Source organism: Lepidochelys kempii, chromosome 23 (assembly GCF_965140285.1).
Source record: "Lepidochelys kempii isolate rLepKem1 chromosome 23, rLepKem1.hap1, whole genome shotgun sequence".
NCBI lineage: Eukaryota > Metazoa > Chordata > Testudines > Cheloniidae > Lepidochelys > Lepidochelys kempii.
Genome location: NC_136402.1, coordinates 17,998,533 through 18,019,164, shown reverse-complemented (window position 1 = coordinate 18,019,164; position 20,632 = coordinate 17,998,533). Strand labels below are relative to the sequence as shown.

The window sequence follows — 20,632 nt, the reverse complement described above, 5'->3', positions numbered from 1 at the left end:
ACACGTGGATTTTCGGGGGTCCCCCCCGTAAGCCCCTTGGGCTGAGCCCCCTTCTCTGTTGGCACATGTGTGTTTGTGAGTCTGCGGGTGTGTCCAGCGGCGTGGGGGCTTGCGTCCACGCGTGTGTCTCTGTCAGTAGTGGTTTGTGGGTTTGTGAGTGAGACTTGTTGCCGTGCGAGTGTGTGCACCTGTCAGTCATTGTTGTGCATGCAAGATTGTGTGTGGGTGTGGGTGTGATTGTGCATCTCTACATATCAGTTGCCATGGTGTGATTGTGTAGCTCTTTGTGGGTATCAGTTGTCACAATGTGTGTCCGATTGTGTGTCTGTGTGTGTATCCGTTCTCGTGGGGGGGGGTGATTGTGTTTGCCTGTTTATGTATCAGTTGTCAGGGGGTGTGCCATTGGGTATCCGTGTGTATCCGCTGTGCATCGCTGCGTGTATCAGCTATCGTGGAACGGGCGGGCCTGGGCATCTCTGGGTGTATCGGTTGCCATGGTGTGCCTACGATGGTGCGGCTCTGGTTGTGTGTCAGATGGTGGGTGCAGTTGTCTCTCGGGGTGTATCAATTGTCACAGTGACTGCGTATCAGTTGTGTGTGTGTGAGGGGGGGTTGGGATTGTGCATCTCTGTGTCCGCCAGTCGTCGGGGGGGGGGGGGGAGGTGACTGTGCCTCTGTGTATCAGCTGTCCTGGGGTGTGTCGGTCAACACGGTCTGCGTGTCTGGCCAGCTCTGTGTTGTGGTGTGTGTACCCCCCTTACAGCCCCCCCCCCCCTTACAGCCAATCTCTGCGTCACAACGGGCCCCGCCCCCTCCATTCCCTCCAGCGCCCCAAGGGTTAACCCCTGGAGCAGGCCAATTCGAATGACAACACGCGCTGTGTGTGTGAGCTACACCCGGCCGGCCTGTGCGGCGTGGGGGGGGGGGCTACCCCCGGCCTGGGCAATGTGTCTCTGCCGGTGTTGCATCGGGAGCCGATTTGCCAATGCTCAATAACCAGCCAGCAACTGTCCGACTGTACAACCCCCCCTCCCTCCTCCGCCTGTTGGCAGCAGGGAGGGTGTGAAACAGGCGCAGGGGAGGTGTAGCCTGGGCAGTTTCAGCAGAAAAAGAGCTGGGATGGATCCGGGAACCAGCTGGATGGATTAAACCAGGGAGGGGGGGCTGGGGGGGAAGCTTGGGGACCCCCCCTTGCACCTCTGGACTGGGGCCTGACTCACACACAGACACACACAGGGCGGTTGTGCATCCACCGATCCAGGAAGCAGAACAGCGCACTCCAGAGAGGAAAGGTAAGAGAGACCCCCCTGGAAAATAGGTTATAGGGGGACTGGCTGGCTCAGGGGGGCAGGGAATGGGGCAGGGGCCTGTCCCCTCTAGGGGGCACCGGCTCCCATCCAGCCCCAGGGCGGGGGACTGGCTGGCTCATGGGGGCAGGGAATGGGGCCTGGGGCCTGTCCCCTCCAGGGGGCATCGGCTCCCATCAAGCCCCACAGCAGGGGACTGGCTGGCTCAGTGGGGTATGTGTGGAGTGGGATAAGGGCCAGGCACTGGGGGACACCGTGGGGTTGGGAGCAGGCTGGAGGGCAGGTGGGTGCTGTGCTGTGGGGGCTGGGGGGACTGGCAGAGCTTAGCTGGAACGTGTTCCTGAGGCCCTGTGCATCCGCTCCGCCCCAGAGGTGGCTGCATCTCAGCGTCCGGCGAGGGCTCTGGTCCGGTGACAGGGGCAGTTGGGGTGGCTGATCTGAGGGTAACCTGAACTGGAAACAGGGGCAGGGGGCAGTTGATGCTGAGTTGCTAATGGGCTAAAGTGGGGGGAGGGAGGGGCTGAGAGCCAGGACTCCTGGGTTCTCTCCTTGGCTCTGGGAGGGGAGTAGGGTCTCGTGGGATGTGGGGGCTGGGAGCCAGGACTCCTGGGTTCCTGGGGTGGGGGGGTTAGCAGTGCTTTGGCCTGGCTGCATGGCAGAGTGACCGACTTCGTGCTGCAGGGAGAGGTTGCTGCTGAATCTCCCTGGCCCAGCACCTCTCCTCACTCAGCGGGGCTGGCCAGGGCTCTGGGGGCAGGGGGCATTTTAACCCTTGCAGCGCCAAAGAGGAAAGAGGGCCCCCCCATTGATATGCACAGGCCAGAGGGGGGCTGGAGGGGCCCAGGCCCTGACTCAGGGATTGTCCCTGGCCCCCTAAGCAGCTTTGGAGTCAGCTGATTGCACCAGCAACCGCCGAGTTGTTAATCCCAATTTTAATGAGAGTCAGGAAAATGGACAGACGCCCCTCCCTGCACTGAGCCGGAGAGAGAACCCCGCCCCACCCCACCCCCCGCTCTAACCACTGGACCTCACTCCCCTCCCAGAGCAGGGTAGGAACCCAGGAGTCTGGGCTCCCAGCCCTCCCTGCTCTAACCACCAGACCCCACTCCCCTCCCAGAGCCGGGGAGAGAACCCAGGAGTCCTGGCTGCCTTCTGATAGATGATTCATTCCTGGGCTGGTTATGCCGGGACTCTGGAATGCAGGAGGCCCGTCCGACTGGTGCCACCGGTGTCCTTGTGCCTTTGAGAGAGGAGGGAACGTACGCTGCGTAATTAGCTGGCAGGGTGTGTTGCAACTAACTCTGGGGCAGGGCAACCGGGAACCAGCTGCACAGGGACCATTTAGCCACCTTTGGGATGCAGCCACCTCTGGGATGGGGCAGCTGGGAAAAGGCCACACACAACACCACAGAGGGAGGGCTCGCCCAGCCCTGAGATGCAGCCACCTCTGGGGCAGGACAGCTGGGGAACAGCCTCACATAACGCCGCACAGGAATGGCTCGCCCGGCGCTGAGATGCAGCCACCTCTGGGGGGGGGGGGCGACTGGGGAACAGCTGCTGAAAGGGAAACACCCCGCTGTGGGTGGGGGTTCCGTTTTCTGGGGGCCAGCATCCCAAACAGTTTCCTTGAGCAGGAAACCCTGGTGAGTCCAGGGGTGAATTTCACACAGATCCTTTCCGGCTTTTCTGGCATCAAACCCCGTCAGCAAATCTTTGCTGGCACTGGGGGCAGCCCTGTGCTATGGGGGGGGGCTGCTTGGTTCAGCCCCTGGGTGGGGGACCAGGTAGGAACACAATAGGGGGATACCAGCAGGGGGCGCTCTCTCCTGGCAGTCAGGGCCGGGCACTGGATTGGGGGGGGGCTGTGGGGTGGAGGGCTGGGCAGGGGGTGCTGTGGGGTGAATTCAGTGGGGCTGTGTGGAGCCTCAGGGGGCACTGTGGGGTGGTTTCAGTGGGGCTGCGCTGTGCAATGGGGCTGTGCTGTGGGGCACCTCCTCCCCCCTCGCTCTGTACCTGCCCAGGCCGCAGCCAGGAATGTGTGGGATGCCCCCTCCGGCCCTGCACCATGGGGCGGGGGGCAGCACAAACAGGCCCTGCCAGCCCCCGCAGCCGCCGGGCCGGGGGTCCCCAAATACCTGGGGGGGAGCCCCTCAGTCCAGGGCATGGGCCAGGGCGCGGGACTGCTTAACCCCTGCGGTTCCTGCCGGACGCCGGGGTTCTCCGGAGACTGTGTGTCGGTGTGTTGGAGTGTGGGCTACCCTGCTTGTGTGTGTGTGGTGTTGGTGTGTCTCTGTGTCGTTGTGTCAGAGTGTGTTACCTTGTGTAGGTGTTATTGGGTGTGCGTGTGTCGTGCTGTATTGTTTTGTGTGTGAGATTGTGGGGCGTTGGAGCGGGCATTGCCTTGGGTGGTGTTACTGTCCGTGTGTTTTGTGTTGAATTGTTGCTTTAGCGTGTGTTGATGTGGTAGTGTGTTACCTGGTGTGGGTGCTGCTCTGTGTCTTTGCCTGGTGTGTCCATCTGGTACCTTGTATGTGTCTGTGTTGTGTGTACGTGAGTGTGTATCTGTGTGAGAGAGGGAGAGAGAAGTGTGTGTGTATCAGTTTGTGTGGAGCTCTGGGTGGATTGTGTCTCACTCTGCATGTGGAGATCTCTGTGTGTGTCACGGCTGGTGTGTAGATCCCTGGGTGCATGTCCCAGTTTGTGTGTCACAGGTGCTGTGTCCCTGGTGGCCTGTCCCTGGCTGTGTGTGTCCCTGGGTGTGTGTCCCCGGTGGCCTGTCCCCTGGGCTGTGTGTGTCCCCGGCTGGTGTGTCCCTGGCTGTGTGTGTGTCCCCGGTGGCCTGTCCCTGTGTGTGTGTGTCCCCGGCTGGTGTGTCCCTGGCTGTGTGTGTCTCCCTGGTGGCCTGTCCCAGGCTGTGTGTGTCCCTGGGTGGTGTGTACCTGGGTGTGTGTGTCCGGGAGCGGCAGGCGTGTCCCAGGCAGCCAGTCCCTGGGTGTGTGTGTCCCTGGGTGTGTGTCCCCTGGGCTGTGTGTGTCCCTGGTGGCCTGTCCCTGGCTATGTGTGTCCCTGGGTGGTGTGTACCTGGGTGTGCGTGTCCGGGAGCGGCAGGCGTGTCCCAGGCAGCCAGTCCCTGGGTGTGTGTGTCCCTGGGTGTGTGTCCCCTGGGCTGTGTGTGTCCCTGGTGGCCTGTCCCTGGCTATGTGTGTCCCTGGGTGGTGTGTACCTGGGTGTGCGTGTCCGGGAGCGGCAGGTGTGTCCCAGGCAGCCAGTCTCTGGATGTGTGTCCCCAGCTGGTGTGTACCTGGCGGTGTGTGTCGTCCCCCCCCCGGGTGGCCTGTCCCTGTCTGTGTGTGTCTCCCTGGTGGCCTGTCCCTGGGAGTGTGTGTGTGTCCCTGGCTGTGTGTCCCCTGGGCTGTGTGTCTCCCCGGTGGCCTGTCCCTGGGGCTGTGTGTGTCCCCAGTGGCCTGTACCTGGCGGCGTGGCCCGGCCCCGGCGCGCCAGGGGTTAAAGGCGCGGCCCCGCCCCCACTCCCTGCCGTGGCCGCGGATCGCGGCACTTCGCTCCCAGCTCGTCGGGCTCGCGTGGGGGGGGGGCTCGTCGCGCCCCCCCGCCCCCCAGGTGAGTCCTGCCCCCAGCCGCTGTGCTTGCGGGGGAAACAGCCCCCCCCAGACCCTGAAAAGGGGAGGCAAAGGGAAAAGCCCCCCCCCAATCCCAGCCCCCCACGAGACCCCCCCCGGGGGGTCAGAGCCGCGAACTCGTGTGTTTTCGTCTCGTGGAACAAAGTTAGAGTGTGGGGGGCTGATCTAAGTCCCCCCGGGGTCACTCCGGAGTCACTCCTGATTGCAATGGGGGTGGGGTCGGCTGCTGATCTCCGCTCCCCAGCACCGAACTGCCCCTCCCCTCATCCGCCCCCCCTAAACACAATAAAACTTAGTCCCCCCCCCCGTGCTCTTAACTCCGACGTGGCTAGTGGGGTTAATGGCTGAGCTTGGGGATCACCTCTGGATTGGAAACTGGAACCCGGACTCCTGGGTTCTCCCCCGGGCTCTGGGAGGGGAGTGGGGGCTGGTGGGTTAGAGCAGGGGGTGCTGGGAGCCAGGACTCCTGGGTTCTCTCCCCGGCTCTGCGAGGGAAGTGGGGGCTGGTGGGTTAGAGCTGGGGGGCTTGGGAGCCAGGACTCCTGGGGTCTCTCCCTGGCTCTGGGAGGGGAGTGGGGGTGCTGGGAGCCAGGACTCCTGGGTTCTCCAGTGGGGGTGGGGGCGGAAGCTTCCGGGCTGGGGCAGCGCTGAAGGTGTTAGCAGGAAATTGCTCCTGTGAGGATCCCAGGAGGGGACCTGTCGAGTCCTGCCCGGGGCCGAGCTGGGGCTGCGGAATCAGACGAGCCCCAGGGGCCAGACGCTGTGACGTGCCGGTGTGGGGTGTCGCGAGGACTTCCGGTGCCCCCCAGCCCTGCCGGTGCCCCCCAGCCCTGCCGGTGCCCCTCACTCCCGACCCGCAGCCCCCTGCCAGCCCAGCCCTGGGCCCCCCCCCCCCAGCTCTGCCGGTGCCCCTCACTCCCAGCCCTGGGCCCCCCCCAGCCCTGCCGGTGCCCCTCACTCCCGACCCGCAGCCCCCTGCCAGCCCAGCCCTGGGCCCCCACCCCGCCAGCCCTGCCGGTGCCCCTCACTCCCGACCCGCAGCCCCCTGCCAGCCCAGCCCTGGGCCCCCACCCCCCCAGCCCTGCCGATGCCCCTCACTCCTGACCCGCAGCCCCCTGCCAGCCCAGCCCTGGGCCCCCCACCAGCCCTGCCGGTGCCCCTCACTCCCGACCCGCAGCCCCCTGCCAGCCCAGCCCTGGGCCCCCCCCAGCCCTGCCGGTGCCCCCGACTCCCGACCCACAGCCCCCTGCCAGCCCAGCCCTGGGCCTCCACCCCACCAGCCCTGCCGATGCCCCTCACTCCCGACCCGCAGCCCCCTGCCAGCCCAGCCCTGGGCCCCCACCCCCCCAGCCCTGCCGATGCCCCTCACTCCCGACCCGCAGCCCCCTGCCAGCCCAGCCCTGGGCCCCCACCCCCCCAGCTCTGCCGGTGCCCCTCACTCCCAGCCCTGGGCCCCCCCCCAGCCCTGCCGGTGCCCCTCACTCCCGACCCGCAGCCCCCTGCCAGCCCAGCCCTGGGCCCCCAACCCCCCCAGCTCTGCCGGTGCCCCTCACTCCCAGCCCTGGGACCCCCCAGCCTTGCCGGTGTCCCTCACTCCCGACCCGCAGCCCCCTGCCAGCCCAGCCCTGGGCCCCCCCCAGCCCTGCCAGTGCCCCCGACTCCCGACCCGCAGCCCCCTGCCAGCCCAGCCCTGGGCCCCCCCAGCCCTGCCGGTGCCCCTCACTCCCAACCTGCAGCCCCCTGCCATCCCAGCCATGGGCCCCCCCCAGCCCTGCCGGTGCCCCCGACTCCCGACCCGCAGCCCCCTGCCAGCCCAGCCCTGGGCCCCCCCAGCCCTGCCGGTGCCCCTCACTCCCGACCCGCAGCCCCCTGCCAGCCCAGCCTAGGGGCTGTGGACAAGAACCATTCACGGAACAGGAATTCGCTGCTGTCCATTGAGGATCCTGAGCAACTTGCCCAGGACCTCTTCCCCTCCCGGACACCTGGGTCCCCATTCCAAATCCCTCCCTCCCTCCCCTCATCCCTGGGCTGGAGCCTGGCGGGCAGTTCTGGGAGGCGCGGACCCCATTTCTCCTGACGCCCCTCAGGGGCTAAGGTTGTTGTGATGGCGTTTAGGGGTACGGGTCTGGACACCTGGGTCCCTGGCCCACCTCTGGGGGGCTGGGAGAGCTGGGGCGGGGCCTATTGTCAATCTTGCCCCCAGCCCTTTTGGGGCTGTGGGGCACCCTACAGAGGCCTGGTTCCCCCTGGTCCCTTCGTGGGAGGGGGGGACACCCCCGCAGTTCTGCCATTGGAGGGTCCTGTGTGATGGGGGTGGGGCAGAGATTATATGGCATGTTCCCTTTGGGAGGGGATTGGGGTCTAGTGGTTAGAGCAGGGAGGACTGGGAGCCAGGACTCCTGGGTTCTCTCCCTGGACCTGCCCAGAAACCTCCTGGATGTTTCTTAGTGGAATTTGTCTCCTTTCTTTCCAGGTCCGAGGCCTTAGATTCCCCCCCACCCCCCTGACCATCGCAGGGAGGGGACTAGTAGTGGGAGGCGGGAATGGGGCCTTTGCCCTCTAGGGGGCACTGGCCCCAGGGTGGGGACTGGCCGGCTCGGGGGAGGGATTGGATGGAGCCAGTGGGGTGCTGTACGTGGGGGGGGGGGGGGCAGCGGCCTGGCAAGGGGAAGTGCCCTGGGTCCCCCTCACCCCGTCTCTCTCTCTCTCTCTCTCTCTCCCCCCACAGACGTTGGGGATGGGAGCTCACGGCTCTTAGCCAGGCCTGACCCGGCCCCCCCCGCGCTGCCCCCCTGGCCCCAGCATGGAGGTCAAAGGGCAGCTCATCACCGCCTCCAGCTACAGCTCAGCAGGTAAAGGCCCCGCCCCCTAGGACCCTGGCCCCGCCCCCTAGGACCCTGGCCCCGCCCCCTAGGACCCTGGCCCCGCCCCCTAGGACCCTGGCCCCGCCCCCTAGGACCCTGGCCCCGCCCCCTAGGACCCTGGCCCCGCCCCCTAGGACCCTGGCCCCGCCCCCTAGGACCCCCTCCTGCCCTGACCCCGCCCCCACAGAACTCCCCAGCCTGCCCATGCCTCCCCCCCGCACATATCCCTTTCCTGGCTGTGACCCCCACATCCTCCTGTCTCCTCCCTGCAACTCCGACGCCTCCCCATCCCCCCCCCACCCCCCCATCAGCTGTGACCCCCCGTCTCCTCTCTCCCACCCCCCCGCAGATGCCCTGGTGCGGGACCCCGGCGCGCGGCTGCGGCTGCAGGAGCTGCTGGAGCGGCAGTGGGGCCTGCGGGAGGCGCTGGGGCTGCGGGTCGCCGAGCTGCGCCGCCTCTGTCTGCAGGAGGCCGTGAGTATCCGGGACCCCCCCCCCCCCCGCGCCAGGCCTGCCTGGGCGTTAGTGCCTTGGTAGCTGCATAGCTATAGTAGGCTATTCTCCTTCTCTGCCTCTCCCCCTTCAGCGCCAAGGGGGATTCGAACCTGGACCGTCCCCTCTAGACCTGAGGGAGCCGTGCCGCGAGCTGCGCAGGCATGGTAGGCTCTTATCCTGCTCTGTCCCATCAGCAGTAGTAGGTTGCTATCCATGGTCTCCAGCCCTCCCCAGGATTTGAACCCACAACCTGGAGCGGCTCCCTATGCTGCCCCTAGATTTAATGGCGTGACCCCATTAGCTGTGTTGCTCGAGTAGGTTGCTCTCCATTTCCCCCCATCAGCGGCAGTGGGTTGTCGTCGTCCTCTCCAGCGTGATCTGAACCCACAACCTGTCGTGCGGTGCAGCTCTGTTAGCCGCATACCTATAGTAGGCTATTCTCCTTCTCCATCCCCTCCCCTCCGGCAGTAGTAGGTTGTTATCTTCTGCCATTAGCTGCATAGCGACAGCAGGCTGTTCTCCTAAGGCTTCTGCCCCCGCCCGCCCCCAGGAGCTGACAGGGAAGCTGCCCCCCGAGTACCCGCTGGAGCCGGGGGAGAGACCCCACCCCGTCCGGAGAAGAGCGGTGCCCGCCCACCGGGGACCTGGAGCTGAGGTGAAGAGGGGCCTGGGGGGGCGGGGCTGGGGGGGACAGGAAAGAGGGGGTGGGCTTTTGGGGAAGGGGGGCCATGGAGGAGTTGGGAGGGGGGCTGTGGCTGGGTGTGGGGGGGCACACAGTCTCTAACCCCCGTCCCCCCCAGGCGCTGGCGTGGGAGCTGTGCCGGGAGCCGGGAGGGCGGTGGGAGCCGGGGGGGGCTGTGGCTGGGGGGGCGCAGTCTCTAACCCCCGTCCCCCCCAGGCGCTGGCGTGGGAGCTGCGCCAGGAGCCGGGGGGGGCTGTGGCTGGGGGGGCGCAGTCTCTAACCCCCGTCCCCCCCAGGCGCTGGCGTGGGAGCTGTGCCGGGAGCCGGGAGGGCGGTGGGAGCCCGGGGGGGCTGTGGCTGGGGGGGCGCAGTCTCTAACCCCCGTCCCCCCCAGGCGCTGGCGTGGGAGCTGTGCCGGGAGCCGGGAGGGCGGTGGGAGCCGGGGGGGGCTGTGGCTGGGGGGGCGCAGTCTCTAACCCCCGTCCCCCCCAGGCGCTGGCGTGGGAGCTGCGCCAGGAGCCGGGGGGGGCTGTGGCTGGGGGGGCGCAGTCTCTAACCCCCGTCCCCCCCAGGCGCTGGCGTGGGAGCTGCGCCGGGAGCCGGGGGGGGCTGTGGCTGGGGGGGCGCAGTCTCTAACCCCCGTCCCCCCCAGGCGCTGGCGTGGGAGCTGCGCCGGGAGCCGGGGGGGCTGTGGCTGGGGGGGCGCAGTCTCTAACCCCCGTCCCCCCCAGGCGCTGGCGTGGGAGCTGTGCCGGGAGCCGGGAGGGCGGTGGGAGCCGGGGGGGGCTGTGGCTGGGGGGGCGCAGTCTCTAACCCCCGTCCCCCCCAGGCGCTGGCGTGGGAGCTGCGCCAGGAGCCGGGGGGGGCTGTGGCTGGGGGGGCACAGTCTCTAACCCCCGTCCCCCCCAGGCGCTGGCGTGGGAGCTGTGCCGGGAGCCGGGAGGGCGGTGGGAGCCGGGGGGGGGCTGTGGCTGGGGGGGCGCAGTCTCTAACCCCCGTCCCCCCCAGGCGCTGGCATGGGAGCTGCGCCGGGAGCTGGCCGTGCAGCGGCAGGTGGTGGAGGCCGCACGGCGCCTGGCCCTGGCCCCGGAGCTGTCGGATCAGCAGCGTCGCCGGCGTCGGCAGGTCCAGGCCGAGGCCGCCCAGCGCCTGCGGGAGCTGGAGGGGCAGCTGGGGGAGACGCGGGCCCGGCTGGGGGCGCCCCGGGGAGCGCACGGTGAGAGAACCCCCCCCCCCCCATCCCAGCATCCCAACCCCCCGAAATCTCCGGGCCCCTCACTCTGGACCTCCCCACCGTCCCTGAGCCCCCCGGGCCTGACCCCATGGGGCACACCCTGAGAACCAGAGCCCCCCGAACGCCCCCACAGGCCCCCTTGTCTCCCTGACACCCCCATAGTCCCTTGGATACCCCCATGCCCCCCCAATGCCTTCACAGCCCCCTTTCTTTCCCAGATGCCCCCTAACCCCTCGGACACCCCTCTTCTCCCTCATCACCCCTCCTGAGTTCCTGTCCCCCGACCCCCCGCCAAGCCCCTCAGTTGCCCCTGACCCCCCCCGGCCTCCCCCTCACTGCCCCCGCTGCATTCGTGACCGCCAGCATGCCAGAGATTTTCAGAAGGGGGGGATGTTCCAGCACCCCCAAGGCTGTTAAGTGGGGGGGATTGCAGACTTGGGGGGGGGGCTGGCACCGGCGGGGGCTTATAGGGGACTGACCCATCTCCCGGTTTCCATTCCCCAAGACGAGGCGTTCACCTCCGAGAACAGCTCCCTCTCCGAATCGGCCAGTCACGAGAACAGTGAGTGTGTCAGGATGCCTGGGTTCTCTCCCTGGCTCTGGGAGGGGAGTGGGGGCTAGTGGTTAGAGCGGGGGGGGCTGGGAGCCAGAATGCCTGGGTTCTCTCCCTGGCTCTGGGAGGGGAGTGGGGGCTGGTGCTGGGGGGGTGGGGCCCCCAGACCGGTGGGGTGTGGTGGGACAGTGTGCAGGTGGGGTGGACAGCTTGGCTTGCAGCCCGGACTCCTGGGTTCCACCCTTTGCCTTGCGTTCTCTCCCCCAGACGACCCCCACGGTTCCCACCCGCCCAAGGTGGGCCCCTCGTCCCCCCGCAGCCGGGATCACCTCCGCGCCGTGTCCGGCAGCCCCGACCGCCGTCCTGGCTGGCGAGGGCCCCCCACGGAGCTGGGGGGGGGGGCCGCCAGCCGCCGCAGCTCGCTAGCCAGCCCTACCAGGTGGGTACAGGCCACAGGCCAGTCCCCCCCCCCCCGCAACCCGCTTCTCACACCCCTGGTCTCCCCTGCTGCCTCCCACTCCCCCCATTTACCCAGCCCCCCAGCCAGTGGGGTTCCCCCAGCCCCCCATCCGGCCGGGCCCAGCTGGTCTCAGGTTTTGTTTGCTCCCCCTCAGCCCGAGTCGGACCCTGCCCCGGAGCGTGTCCAGCTTTGAGGGCCGGAGCGTCCCAGCGACCCCGGTTCTGACCCGGACCATCTGCAGCAGGAGCCACGACGTCAGGTACCGGAGCAGAGCCCCCCTAGCGGCCCCCACAGCCCTGCCCCGGGGAGAGCGACCCCCTAGCGCCCCCCCAGCCCCGCCCGGAGCAGAGAGCCCCCCTAGCGCCCCCCCCCGGGGCCCCGCCCGGAGCACAGCCCCCCTAGCGCCCCCCCCGGGGCCCCGCCCGGAGCAGAGCGCCCCCTAGCGCCCCGCCCGGAGCAGAGCGCCCCCTAGCGCCCCCCCCGGGGCCCCGCCCGGAGCAGAGCCCCCCTAGCGCCCCCCCCCGGGGCCCCGCCCGGAGCAGAGCGCCCCCCTAGCGCCCCCCCCGGGGCCCTGCCCGGAGCAGAGCGCCCCCCTAGCGCCCCCCCCGGGGCCCGGCCCGGAGCAGAGCGCCCCCCTAGCGCCCCCCCCGGGGCCCGGCCCGGAGCAGAGCGCCCCCCTAGCGCCCCCCCCGGGGCCCGGCCCGGAGCAGAGCGCCCCCCTAGCGCCCCCCCCGGGGCCCGGCCCGGAGCAGAGCGCCCCCCTAGCGCCCCCCCCGGGGCCCGGCCCGGAGCAGAGCGCCCCCCTAGCGCCCCCCCCGGGGCCCGGCCCGGAGCAGAGCGCCCCCCTAGCGCCCCCCCCGGGGCCCCGCCCGGAGCAGAGCGCCCCCCTAGCGCCCCCCCCGGGGCCCCGCCCGGAGCAGAGCGCCCCCTAGCGCCCCCCCCGGGGCCCCGCCCGGAGCAGAGCGCCCCCTAGCGCCCCCCCCCCCGGGGCCCCGCCCGGAGCAGAGCGCCCCCCTAGCGCCCCCCCCCCGGGGCCCCGCCCGGAGCAGAGCGCCCCCCTAGCGCCCCCCCCCGGGGCCCCGCCCGGAGCAGAGCGCCCCCCTAGCGCCCCCCCCCGGGGCCCCGCCCGGAGCAGAGCGCCCCCCTAGCGCCCCCCCCGGGGCCCCGCCCGGAGCAGAGCGCCCCCCTAGCGCCCCCCCCCGGGGCCCCGCCCGGAGCAGAGCGACCCCCCCTCCCCAGGGCCCCGCCCGGCCCCGCCCGGGGGAGAGCGCCCCCTAGTGCCCCGCCTGGGGCCCCGCCCAGCCCTGCCTGCGGGACAGCGCCCCCTAGCGACCCCCTGCCCCATGGTGCCCCACAGTGCCCAGACCTGCCTGGGGAGAGCGCCGTCTGCCGAGCCCCACACCTGACCCCCGCAGCACAGCGACCCCCCCCCCCGTGCGTCTCCGCTTCACCCCTCGGTCTCCCGTCCTGCTTAGCGGGAGTTGGGCAGGATCTGTCCAGGTGGGGGCGTGACGTTGGGCTTTGGGGTTGGGGGGTGAATCGGGGGGGCTCTGGGGGTCACTTTGGAGGCAGTGGTACTGAATTTGGGGTGCCTGCTATGCCCCACCCCTCACTAACCCCCCCTTTTCTTTGTGCCCTCCCCCCAGGCCGGACGCCCCCCCAGCCACCCGTCAGTGGTCGGGGAGCCAGGACTCCCAGCTCGGCCCCCCCAGCCGGGACCCCAGCGCCGACCGGGCCCCCCCAGCCTTCGCCGCCCGCACCCGCCGCAGCAACAGCTCGGAGGCCCTGATCGAGCGGGGGGCCCCCCCCGAAGACCCTCCTTTCCGTGGCCCCCCCCGGCCCCCATACGCCGAGATCCTCCTGGACTATTACCTGGAGCCCCACTGCTCGCCGGCCGGAGCCCACCTCTCGCGCCGTGATGCCCCCCCGCCTCCCGGCTGGGGGTACCCCGAGAGCCCCCTGCCACGCCGGGCGGGGCGCGCCAAGTCCTGCGGGCCCCCTCCCCAGAGCCAGCCGCCGCCCCCGGCCCCCCAGCGCCCGCCCCGGGCCGTCCACAAAGCCTTGGCCCTGGAGGGGCTCCGGAACTGGTACCTGCGGAACGCCGGCGGAGCGGGGGGGGCCCCCCCGCCCCGGGACAGGAGAGGGGGGGCCCCCCGTGGCTGGCCCGAACCCCACCCCCGGCCGGAGACGGGGGGCTACCTGCCCCATTCGCTGAGCTACGCTGGGCAGCCGCTGCAGGGCAGGTATGGGCGTCGGGGGGTCTGGCAGCCCTGAGTTAAGGTTGGGGGCTAGGGGACCGACCCCCCCCTCAGAATCAGCCCCCCCACCTCTCCCCCACAGCAGGGGTACACCAGCCAGAGGGGGTTGTTTGGGGGGCGGGGGAGGCTCATGCGTCTCTTGCTAGGGCGTCGGCCGTTCATCAGCTGCCCCCCTCCCCACCTGCATGGGCTGTGTTGGAGGAAAGGACCCAGGCGTCCGAGAGGGGTGGGTGTGTGTGTGTGGGGGGGACGTTAAGGACCCAGGCGTCTGACTTGGCTGCAGGGTTGGGGCACGGGGGACCCCGGTGTTGGTGGGGGAGGCAGGAAAGGACCCAGGCATCCGGCTCTGCTCCCTGGAGTTGTGGGGAGGGGGCAGCAAGAAGGGACCCAGGCGTCCGGGGAAGGGTGACTCTCTCTGCTATGACTTAATCCATCTCCCCCCTGCACCTTCCTCTGGCTAATCTCTCTCTCTCTCTCTCTCTTCCCCCCACATCTCTCCCCCCACATCTGTCTCCCCACCCCACACGTCTGTCTCTGTCTCTGCCTCTGTCCGGCAGACCCTTCGCAGACCTCCTTTACCCAGACGGACCTGGCGCCCCCTCCCCCAGCCTGGGGCCCCCCTTGGATGTGGAGAGACACCCCCCAGGGACGCTGGTCTGACCTCCATGTGGGGAGGCAGGGACAGCCAGGGGTTAATCTCACATGGGGGGACGCTCCCCTGCTGGACGGGGGTGTGTGTGGCATCAGGCGGATTAGATGTGGGGGGAGATTCACCCGGCCCCCCGCTAGGGTGGTGTGGGGCACGGATTCTCACCCCCCCCCATGGGCTGAGACGACCCCCCCCCAGCAACCTCAATCTCCCCCCTGCCCACATTCAGATATGGGGGACAGGTCCTGGCTGGGAAATCAGCCACCAACTGAATTCCCGTTCCCACCGGGAGTAACTGCCCCCCCAAACCCGCCCCTTTCTAAAAGTCTGGACAGACACCCCCCCCCCCGCCCCACCCAACACCTATCAGCTCCCTGACACCCCCCTCATGTTCCCTCCCCCGCGTCTGGCCATACCCCCCACACCACATCCCTCTCCCCAAACTGAGACAGATGCTCCCCTTCCCCCCCCCCATCCAGTGAGCCCCTCCCAAAACAGCCCCCCTCTCCTGTCCGGCTCAATTAGGAAACGAACTCAAATTCTTGACATTCCAGCCCTGGCCGGTGTCCAGTGGATTTTCCTTTAAAAGTTACACACAAGAAGAAAGTCACTTTTTTTTCCTTTTCCCGCTGGATTTTATTTGGGGGGAACTGGCAGGCGGGCGGGGGGGTGGGATTCTACCTCCCAGGTCCCACCCCCCCCACCCCCCATGATCCACGTGTTAGTAGCGACGGGCACCAGCATGCGACGGGCTCTGGACCTCGACTTCGCCCCGTTCCCAGCGCGTGGATTGTAACGGGAATTTCTTTGGCAAATGTCAAACTGGTCACTGTGCAGAACGGGGTTTGTATAATACAGAGCGCAAAGGCGAGGCTGTGGCATGGTGGCTTGGCTGGGGGGGGCGCTGGCGGGGGGGGGGGGGGGCATTTCCGACCAGTTGGGGAGAAACGTCCCAAAATGTGATGCCTGCCTGAGTCTGCAGAGAGCCTGCGCCGATCGCTCGCAGAGGAGTGAACTGTCCTTAGGCCAGGTCTACCCTACAGACTTAAATCAGTATAACTATGTCGCTTCGGGGTGTGAAAAATCTACACCCGTCCCCCTCCGAGCAACATAGTGACCTCGACCTAACCCCCCCGTGTAGACAGTGCTAGGTCGGTGGAAGAACTTCTCCTTGCACCTCTCAGGCAGGTGGATTAATGATGGGAGAGCACGCAAGGGCGTGAGCCACTCACTGCCTCCAAATGGGGCATTAAATGCCCCCCTCCCGGCAGGACATACAGCATGCATCAGGACGGGGCCTGCCCCGCTCCCTCCCAAAACCAGCAAATTACCAGGGGATCCCACTTCTCCCACTAATGCCCCTGGCAGCGCCCTTCTGGCTTTTTTTCTTTGCTAAAAACCTCGGGGGGAAATCCATGAGGCAAAGGGTTCCACAGATTAACGTTAAAAAGCATGCTCCCTTGGGTCAGTGACATCTCACATCAGAAAGGACCAGAGTGATCCTCCAGGGTGACCTGCCCTGTCTCACACAGGCCAGAGAACTGCCCCCCAATAATTCCTCAAGCAGAACTTTGAATTCTGTTGGATTTCCTTCTAGTGGCTTTGGGAGACCCTACATAAACCAAGTAAAAAATGCCTCCAGCTATGGGGTAAAAGAAAACCTGGATTATTCCGCCCCCACCCCATAAACCCTTGAGCCAGCCAGACCCCCCACCCTGGGACCAGACTAGAGCCAGCGCCCCCTAGCGGGGAAAGGCCCCATTTCCCACCCCCTCAAAGCTATGCAAGCATTTATAGCAAGAAATGGCACAGAAGTTTTATTAGAATAGTTGTTTTTGCTCCTCAAATAAATAGAAGGAGTTGTGGATAAATACTCTGCGCCAGATGCAGCATCCCACTGAGTCCTCAGTGCCCCCTTGGGGTCCCCCTTGAATAAACCCCCTCCCACTGCCCCAGCCCTCCCAGTGTTAAAGCCCCTTGTTTCTTTCGTTGCTGTACAAACAGGGTATTTCGGTAGGGCCTACGTAAACAGACCGAGGGGGTTGGTCCCTGGGTCAAATCACGTGGCAGTTAGTTCCACAGGCTAACCACTCCCCCTTCTCTCCTAAATTCTCCATGCCCCTGGGTCCAAACACGTGGTCGTTCAAATGATTACCCAGCTCTCGGCCCCTTGCTGGGCCAAATCATGTAGTGGGGTAGTTCCACAGGCCATTCTCCCCTCTGCCAAATCATGTGGAAGGTAGTTCCACAGGTTAACCATAGTTCATCCTCCTCCTGTTAAGCTCTCCAGGCCTCTGGGTTAAATCATGTGGTTGGTAGTTCCACATGTAAACCATAGCCTGTTCTCCCCGGTTAAAGTCTTCAGACCTTGGGATCAAATCATCTGGCAAGTAGTTCCGTAGGGCCCCCCCCCCCCCAGCTAAACTATCTGGTCCTCTGTAACAAATCATGTGGCAGGTAGTTCCACAGGTTAGCCATAGCTGATCCCCTCCCCTACTCCAACTTCAAGACCCTGGCTCGAGTCAGAGGGACGCTGCATCTTCATGGTAGTGAGCGTGTGCGTGTAGGAGAGTAGTGAAGCACAGGCCCGAGGCAACGGTGAGGGGCTGGTGGGAAGGACGGGGGAGGGGGGGTCCGTCTCGCTCCTTAAGAGCCAGCTTCTTGTTCCTGGCCCATCGCCTCCAACAGTAGCCCCATGGGCGTCCTCTTCAGCCCAATGCTCTCGATCTTGTTCTCCATTTTATTCTTGAGGTTCCGGAGGCGAAAGGAGGCGTGGATCAGAATCACTGCAAGTGGCGGGGGGGGGGGAAAGCGAGAAAGTGGGGGGGCTGAAAGCGTCCCCCGTCACTTGCTGAGAGCAGCCCCCGGCCCCCGCAACCCAAGTCCTGCGACACAGCAAGGCGGCAAGTCGCTCCCCCCTGCCGCAGCTTGGATGCATCGGCCGTGCAGGGAGCGTTTGCATGCAACCTCCCCCAGCGAAAGCTGCCCCGGGGTGGGGACTGCAGGCAGGGATGCTGCGGCGAGAATACATGGGCCGTGCCCCCGCCCGCTGGCAAAAGGAGGCAGCAGCATGGGGTCTGCCTAGGTGGATGCGCCTCTAACATGCAACCGAGCAGCGACGGCCCCCAAGGCTCTTGCAGCTAAACCGCAGGGGCCTGCTGTGCGCAGGGATGCTCCCGCTGGCATGGAGCGGCCCCCCCGGGCACAGCCCCGCCGCAGGGGGAATGCAGCCAATGCCGCTGCCCCCCGCAAGAGGCTGGCGCACCGGGCAGCGCCTGCAGGCAGGGGGGCTTGCAGCAGGGCCCCCGAGCACAGCGTTGCAGGAGCCGTTCCTCGAAGATGCAACCGCCCGCAGCAGGAAGGCTGCGGGAACGGCCCTGCCGAGGCGGCCTTGGAAATGCAACTGCCCTCCAGGGTGGGGGCTGCATGCATGGATCTGGCAGCAAGGAAGTGGCAGCTGTGCCCCCCCCCTTGCCCTCCCAGCGCCAGTATGCAGCCTGTGACCCATTGATCTGACCCCCACCCAGTCCATGCACTGTGTTACCCCCAGCCTGCCCAACCTCCCCCACTTTACTCACCCCCCATCAATCCCACTTCCCCCAATCAACCCCACTGCATGCCCCCCCCCGATCTCTGCTACCCCATGTGTCCCCACCCCCAAATTCTACCCCAGCAAACCTGGCCCTCTTCCTCAGTGCTACCTGGCCCCACAGCATTCCCCAAGCCCTACTTAACCTGACCCCGTAGATTCCACACCCCATCAGGCCCCCACCTGCCGCCCATCCCTCCCCCGACTCACTGGAGATGGGCAGGGTGACTGTCAGCAGGAAGACCCTCGAGCCCCCCAACAGGGACACCAGGCCGTAGGCGCTCCCCAGCACGGCCAGGAGGCTGGCGCCGGGATAGCTGCTCCGGAAGCGCCGAATTGGAGCCTTGTTCTCGGCCGCCCAGACGAAGGCGACGAAGACGAGGGTCACGGCGGAGCCAGAAAGCAGGGTGTGCAGGGGCCGGAAGTACCTGTGGGGACAGGGCAGAGTGAGAACCCAGGAGTCTGGATGCCCACATTCTGCATTGATCCTACCCTCACACCTTGCACACCCCCCCGGAGCATGCCCAGCCCCCAACCACTTGCATTGACCCCATGGGGAGCAGGCACGCTCCCCCCCTTGCAATTACCCCCCTGAGAGCATTGCACAGCCCCCCCCCACCCCTTGCACTGACTCCCCCGGAGCATGCATAGCCCCCTCCCTCCTTGCACTGACCCCCCCCCGAGCATACACAGCCCCCCTTGCATCAAGCATGCCCAGCCCCCAACCGCTTGTACCAACCCGCTGGGGAGCATGCATGGCCCCCCACCCCTTGCACTGACACCCCCCACCAAGCATTACACCTCACCCCTTGCATTGACCCCCCTGGAGCATGCACGGACCCTCCCCCTTGCACTGACCCCCCCCCGGAGCATGCACGGACCCGTCAGAACATGCACTGACCTCCACCCTTTGCACTGACCCCCCCCCCCGTAGCATGCAAAGCACCACACTCCTTGCATTGACCCCCCCGGTACATACAAGACTCCCAACTCCATGCACGGACCCCCCCCAGAGCATACACTGACCCCCCCCGTAGCATGCAAAGCCCCACACTCCTTGCGCTAACCCCGCCCCGGAGCATGCACGGACCCCCCCCTTCACTGACCCCCCCCCCCCGTAGCATGCAAATCCCCACACTCCTTGCGCTAACCCCCCCCCCCGGAGCATGCACGGACCACCCCTTGCACTAACCCCCCCCGGAGCATGCACGGACCCCCCCTTGCACTGACCCCCCCGGAGCATGCACGGACCCCCCCCTTGCACTGACCCCCCCTGTAGCATGCAAAGCCCCACACTCCTTGCGCTAACCCCCCCCCGGAGCATGCACGGACCCCCCCTTGCACTGACCCCCCCCCCGGAGCATGCACGGACCCCCCCCTTGCACTGACCCCCCCGGAGCATGCACGGACCCCCCCCTTGCACTGACCCCCCCTGTAGCATGCAAAGCCCCACACTCCTTGCGCTAACCCCCCCCCGGAGCATGCACGGACCCCCCCTTGCACTGACCCCCCCCGGAGCATGCACGGACCCCCCCCTTGCACTGACCCCCCCGGAGCATGCACGGACCCCCCCCTTGCACTGACCCCCCCCGGAGCATGCCCCCCCCCCGCCGGCGCTCACCCCCCCAGCAGCAGCGCCAGCCCCAGGCCCAGCCCGTAGTTGCTCTGATAATAGAGCAGGTTGTTGAGGACCCGGTTCCTCCAGCGCTGCGGGTCGCGCGGGTCCGGGGCCGCCAGGCGCGCGGGGCCCAGCAGGAAATCGCCCAGCGCCCGCAGCGGGGGCGGCCGCACCTCGGACATCTTCAGCGCCGGCGGGAGGGGGGACTACAGCCCCCGGCATGCACCGCGCCGCCCCCGCCCGCCCGCCGGCCGGGGCCTCCCGCCGCGGCGCCGCCTGGGAAATGGAGTCCTGGAGGCTGCAGCGGGGAGAACGGAACAAAAGTGGGGTGGGGCTGGGAGCCCGGACTCCTGGGTTCTCTCCCCGGCGCTGGGAGGGGAGCCGGGTCTAGTGATTAGAGGGGGGGGGGCTGGGAGCCCGGACTCCTGGGTTCTCTCCCCGGCGCTGGGAGGGGAGCGGGGTCTAGTGATTAGAGCAGGGGGGGCTGGGAGCCCGGACTCCTGGGTTCTCTCCCCGGCGCTGGGAGGGGAGCGGGGTCTAGTGATTAGAGGGGGGGGGCTGGGAGCCCGGACTCCTGGGTTCTCTCCCCGGCGCTGGGAGGGGAGCGGGGTCTAGTGATTAGAGCAGGGGGGGCTGGGAGCCCGGACTCCTGGGTTCTCTCCCCGGCGCTGGGAGGGGAGCGGGGTCTAGTGATTAGAGCAGGGGGGGCTGGGAGCCCGGACTCCTGGGTTCTCTCCCCGGCGCTGGGAGGGGAGCGGGGTCTAGTGATTAGAGCAGGGGGGGCTGGGAGCCCGGACTCCTGGGTTCTCTCCCCGGCGCTGGGAGGGGAGCGGGGTCTAGTGATTAGAGCAGGGGGGGCTGGGAGCCCGGACTCCTGGGTTCTCTCCCCGGCGCTGGGAGGGGAGCGGGGTCTAGTGATTAGAGCCGGGGGGGCTGGGAGCCCGGACTCCTGGGTTCTCTCCCCAGTGCTGGGAGGGGAGCGGGGTCTAGTGGTTAGAGTGGGGCGGGGGGTTGGGGGCCCGGACTCCTGGGTTCTCTCCCCGGCTCCTGGTACGGGATCCCAACCCCCCCTCGGCCCAGTTCTCACCTAATTGTTCTGCAGCCAGCTACCGCTGCCCCCACCCCAGCCCCAGCAGTGGTCGCATCTGTTGCTGTTGCGCTGCCCCATACGTATGTGGGTCCCTGCTGCCCCCTGGGGGTGGGGAGCCCTGATCTGTCTGTGGGGGTGTTGACTAAGAGGCGGTCGAGTGGGGTTGCGGGGGGGGTCGACTCTGAGATAGCGCGT

General features: G+C 67.6%; 2 protein-coding genes across 5 annotated transcripts; one reads left to right on the top strand and one right to left on the bottom strand.

Moving 5' to 3' along the window:
* Nucleotides 1–391: 391 nt before the first annotated feature.
* Nucleotides 392–15,011, top strand: CCDC120 (coiled-coil domain containing 120). 4 transcript variants are annotated; one of them, XM_073321649.2, is made up of 10 exons: nt 392–537; nt 7,674–7,797; nt 8,159–8,283; nt 8,855–8,959; nt 9,995–10,202; nt 10,726–10,782; nt 11,041–11,212; nt 11,388–11,492; nt 12,880–13,476; nt 14,049–15,011. In XM_073321649.2, the coding sequence occupies exons 2-10, from the start codon at nt 7,749–7,751 to the stop codon at nt 14,149–14,151; spliced, it is 1,521 nt and encodes a 506-aa protein (XP_073177750.2). In that variant the 5' UTR covers nt 392–537; nt 7,674–7,748; the 3' UTR covers nt 14,152–15,011. The 4 variants fall into 4 exon arrangements, with proteins under 4 accessions (XP_073177750.2, XP_078706370.1, XP_073177749.2 ...); XM_078850244.1 differs by lacking the exon at nt 392–537 and adding an exon at nt 1,202–1,292; XM_073321648.2 differs by lacking the exon at nt 392–537 and adding an exon at nt 4,763–4,925.
* Nucleotides 15,012–15,912: 901 nt separating this feature from the next.
* On the bottom strand, nt 15,913–19,569 carry PRAF2 (PRA1 domain family member 2). The gene is made up of 3 exons (XM_073321651.2): nt 19,351–19,569; nt 17,940–18,157; nt 15,913–16,926 (listed from the first exon to the last, which is right to left on the bottom strand). Exons 1-3 carry the CDS (start codon nt 19,527–19,529, stop codon nt 16,787–16,789), a joined length of 537 nt encoding a protein of 178 aa, XP_073177752.1. The 5' UTR covers nt 19,530–19,569; the 3' UTR covers nt 15,913–16,786.
* Between the last annotated feature and the right edge of the window lie 1,063 nt (nt 19,570–20,632).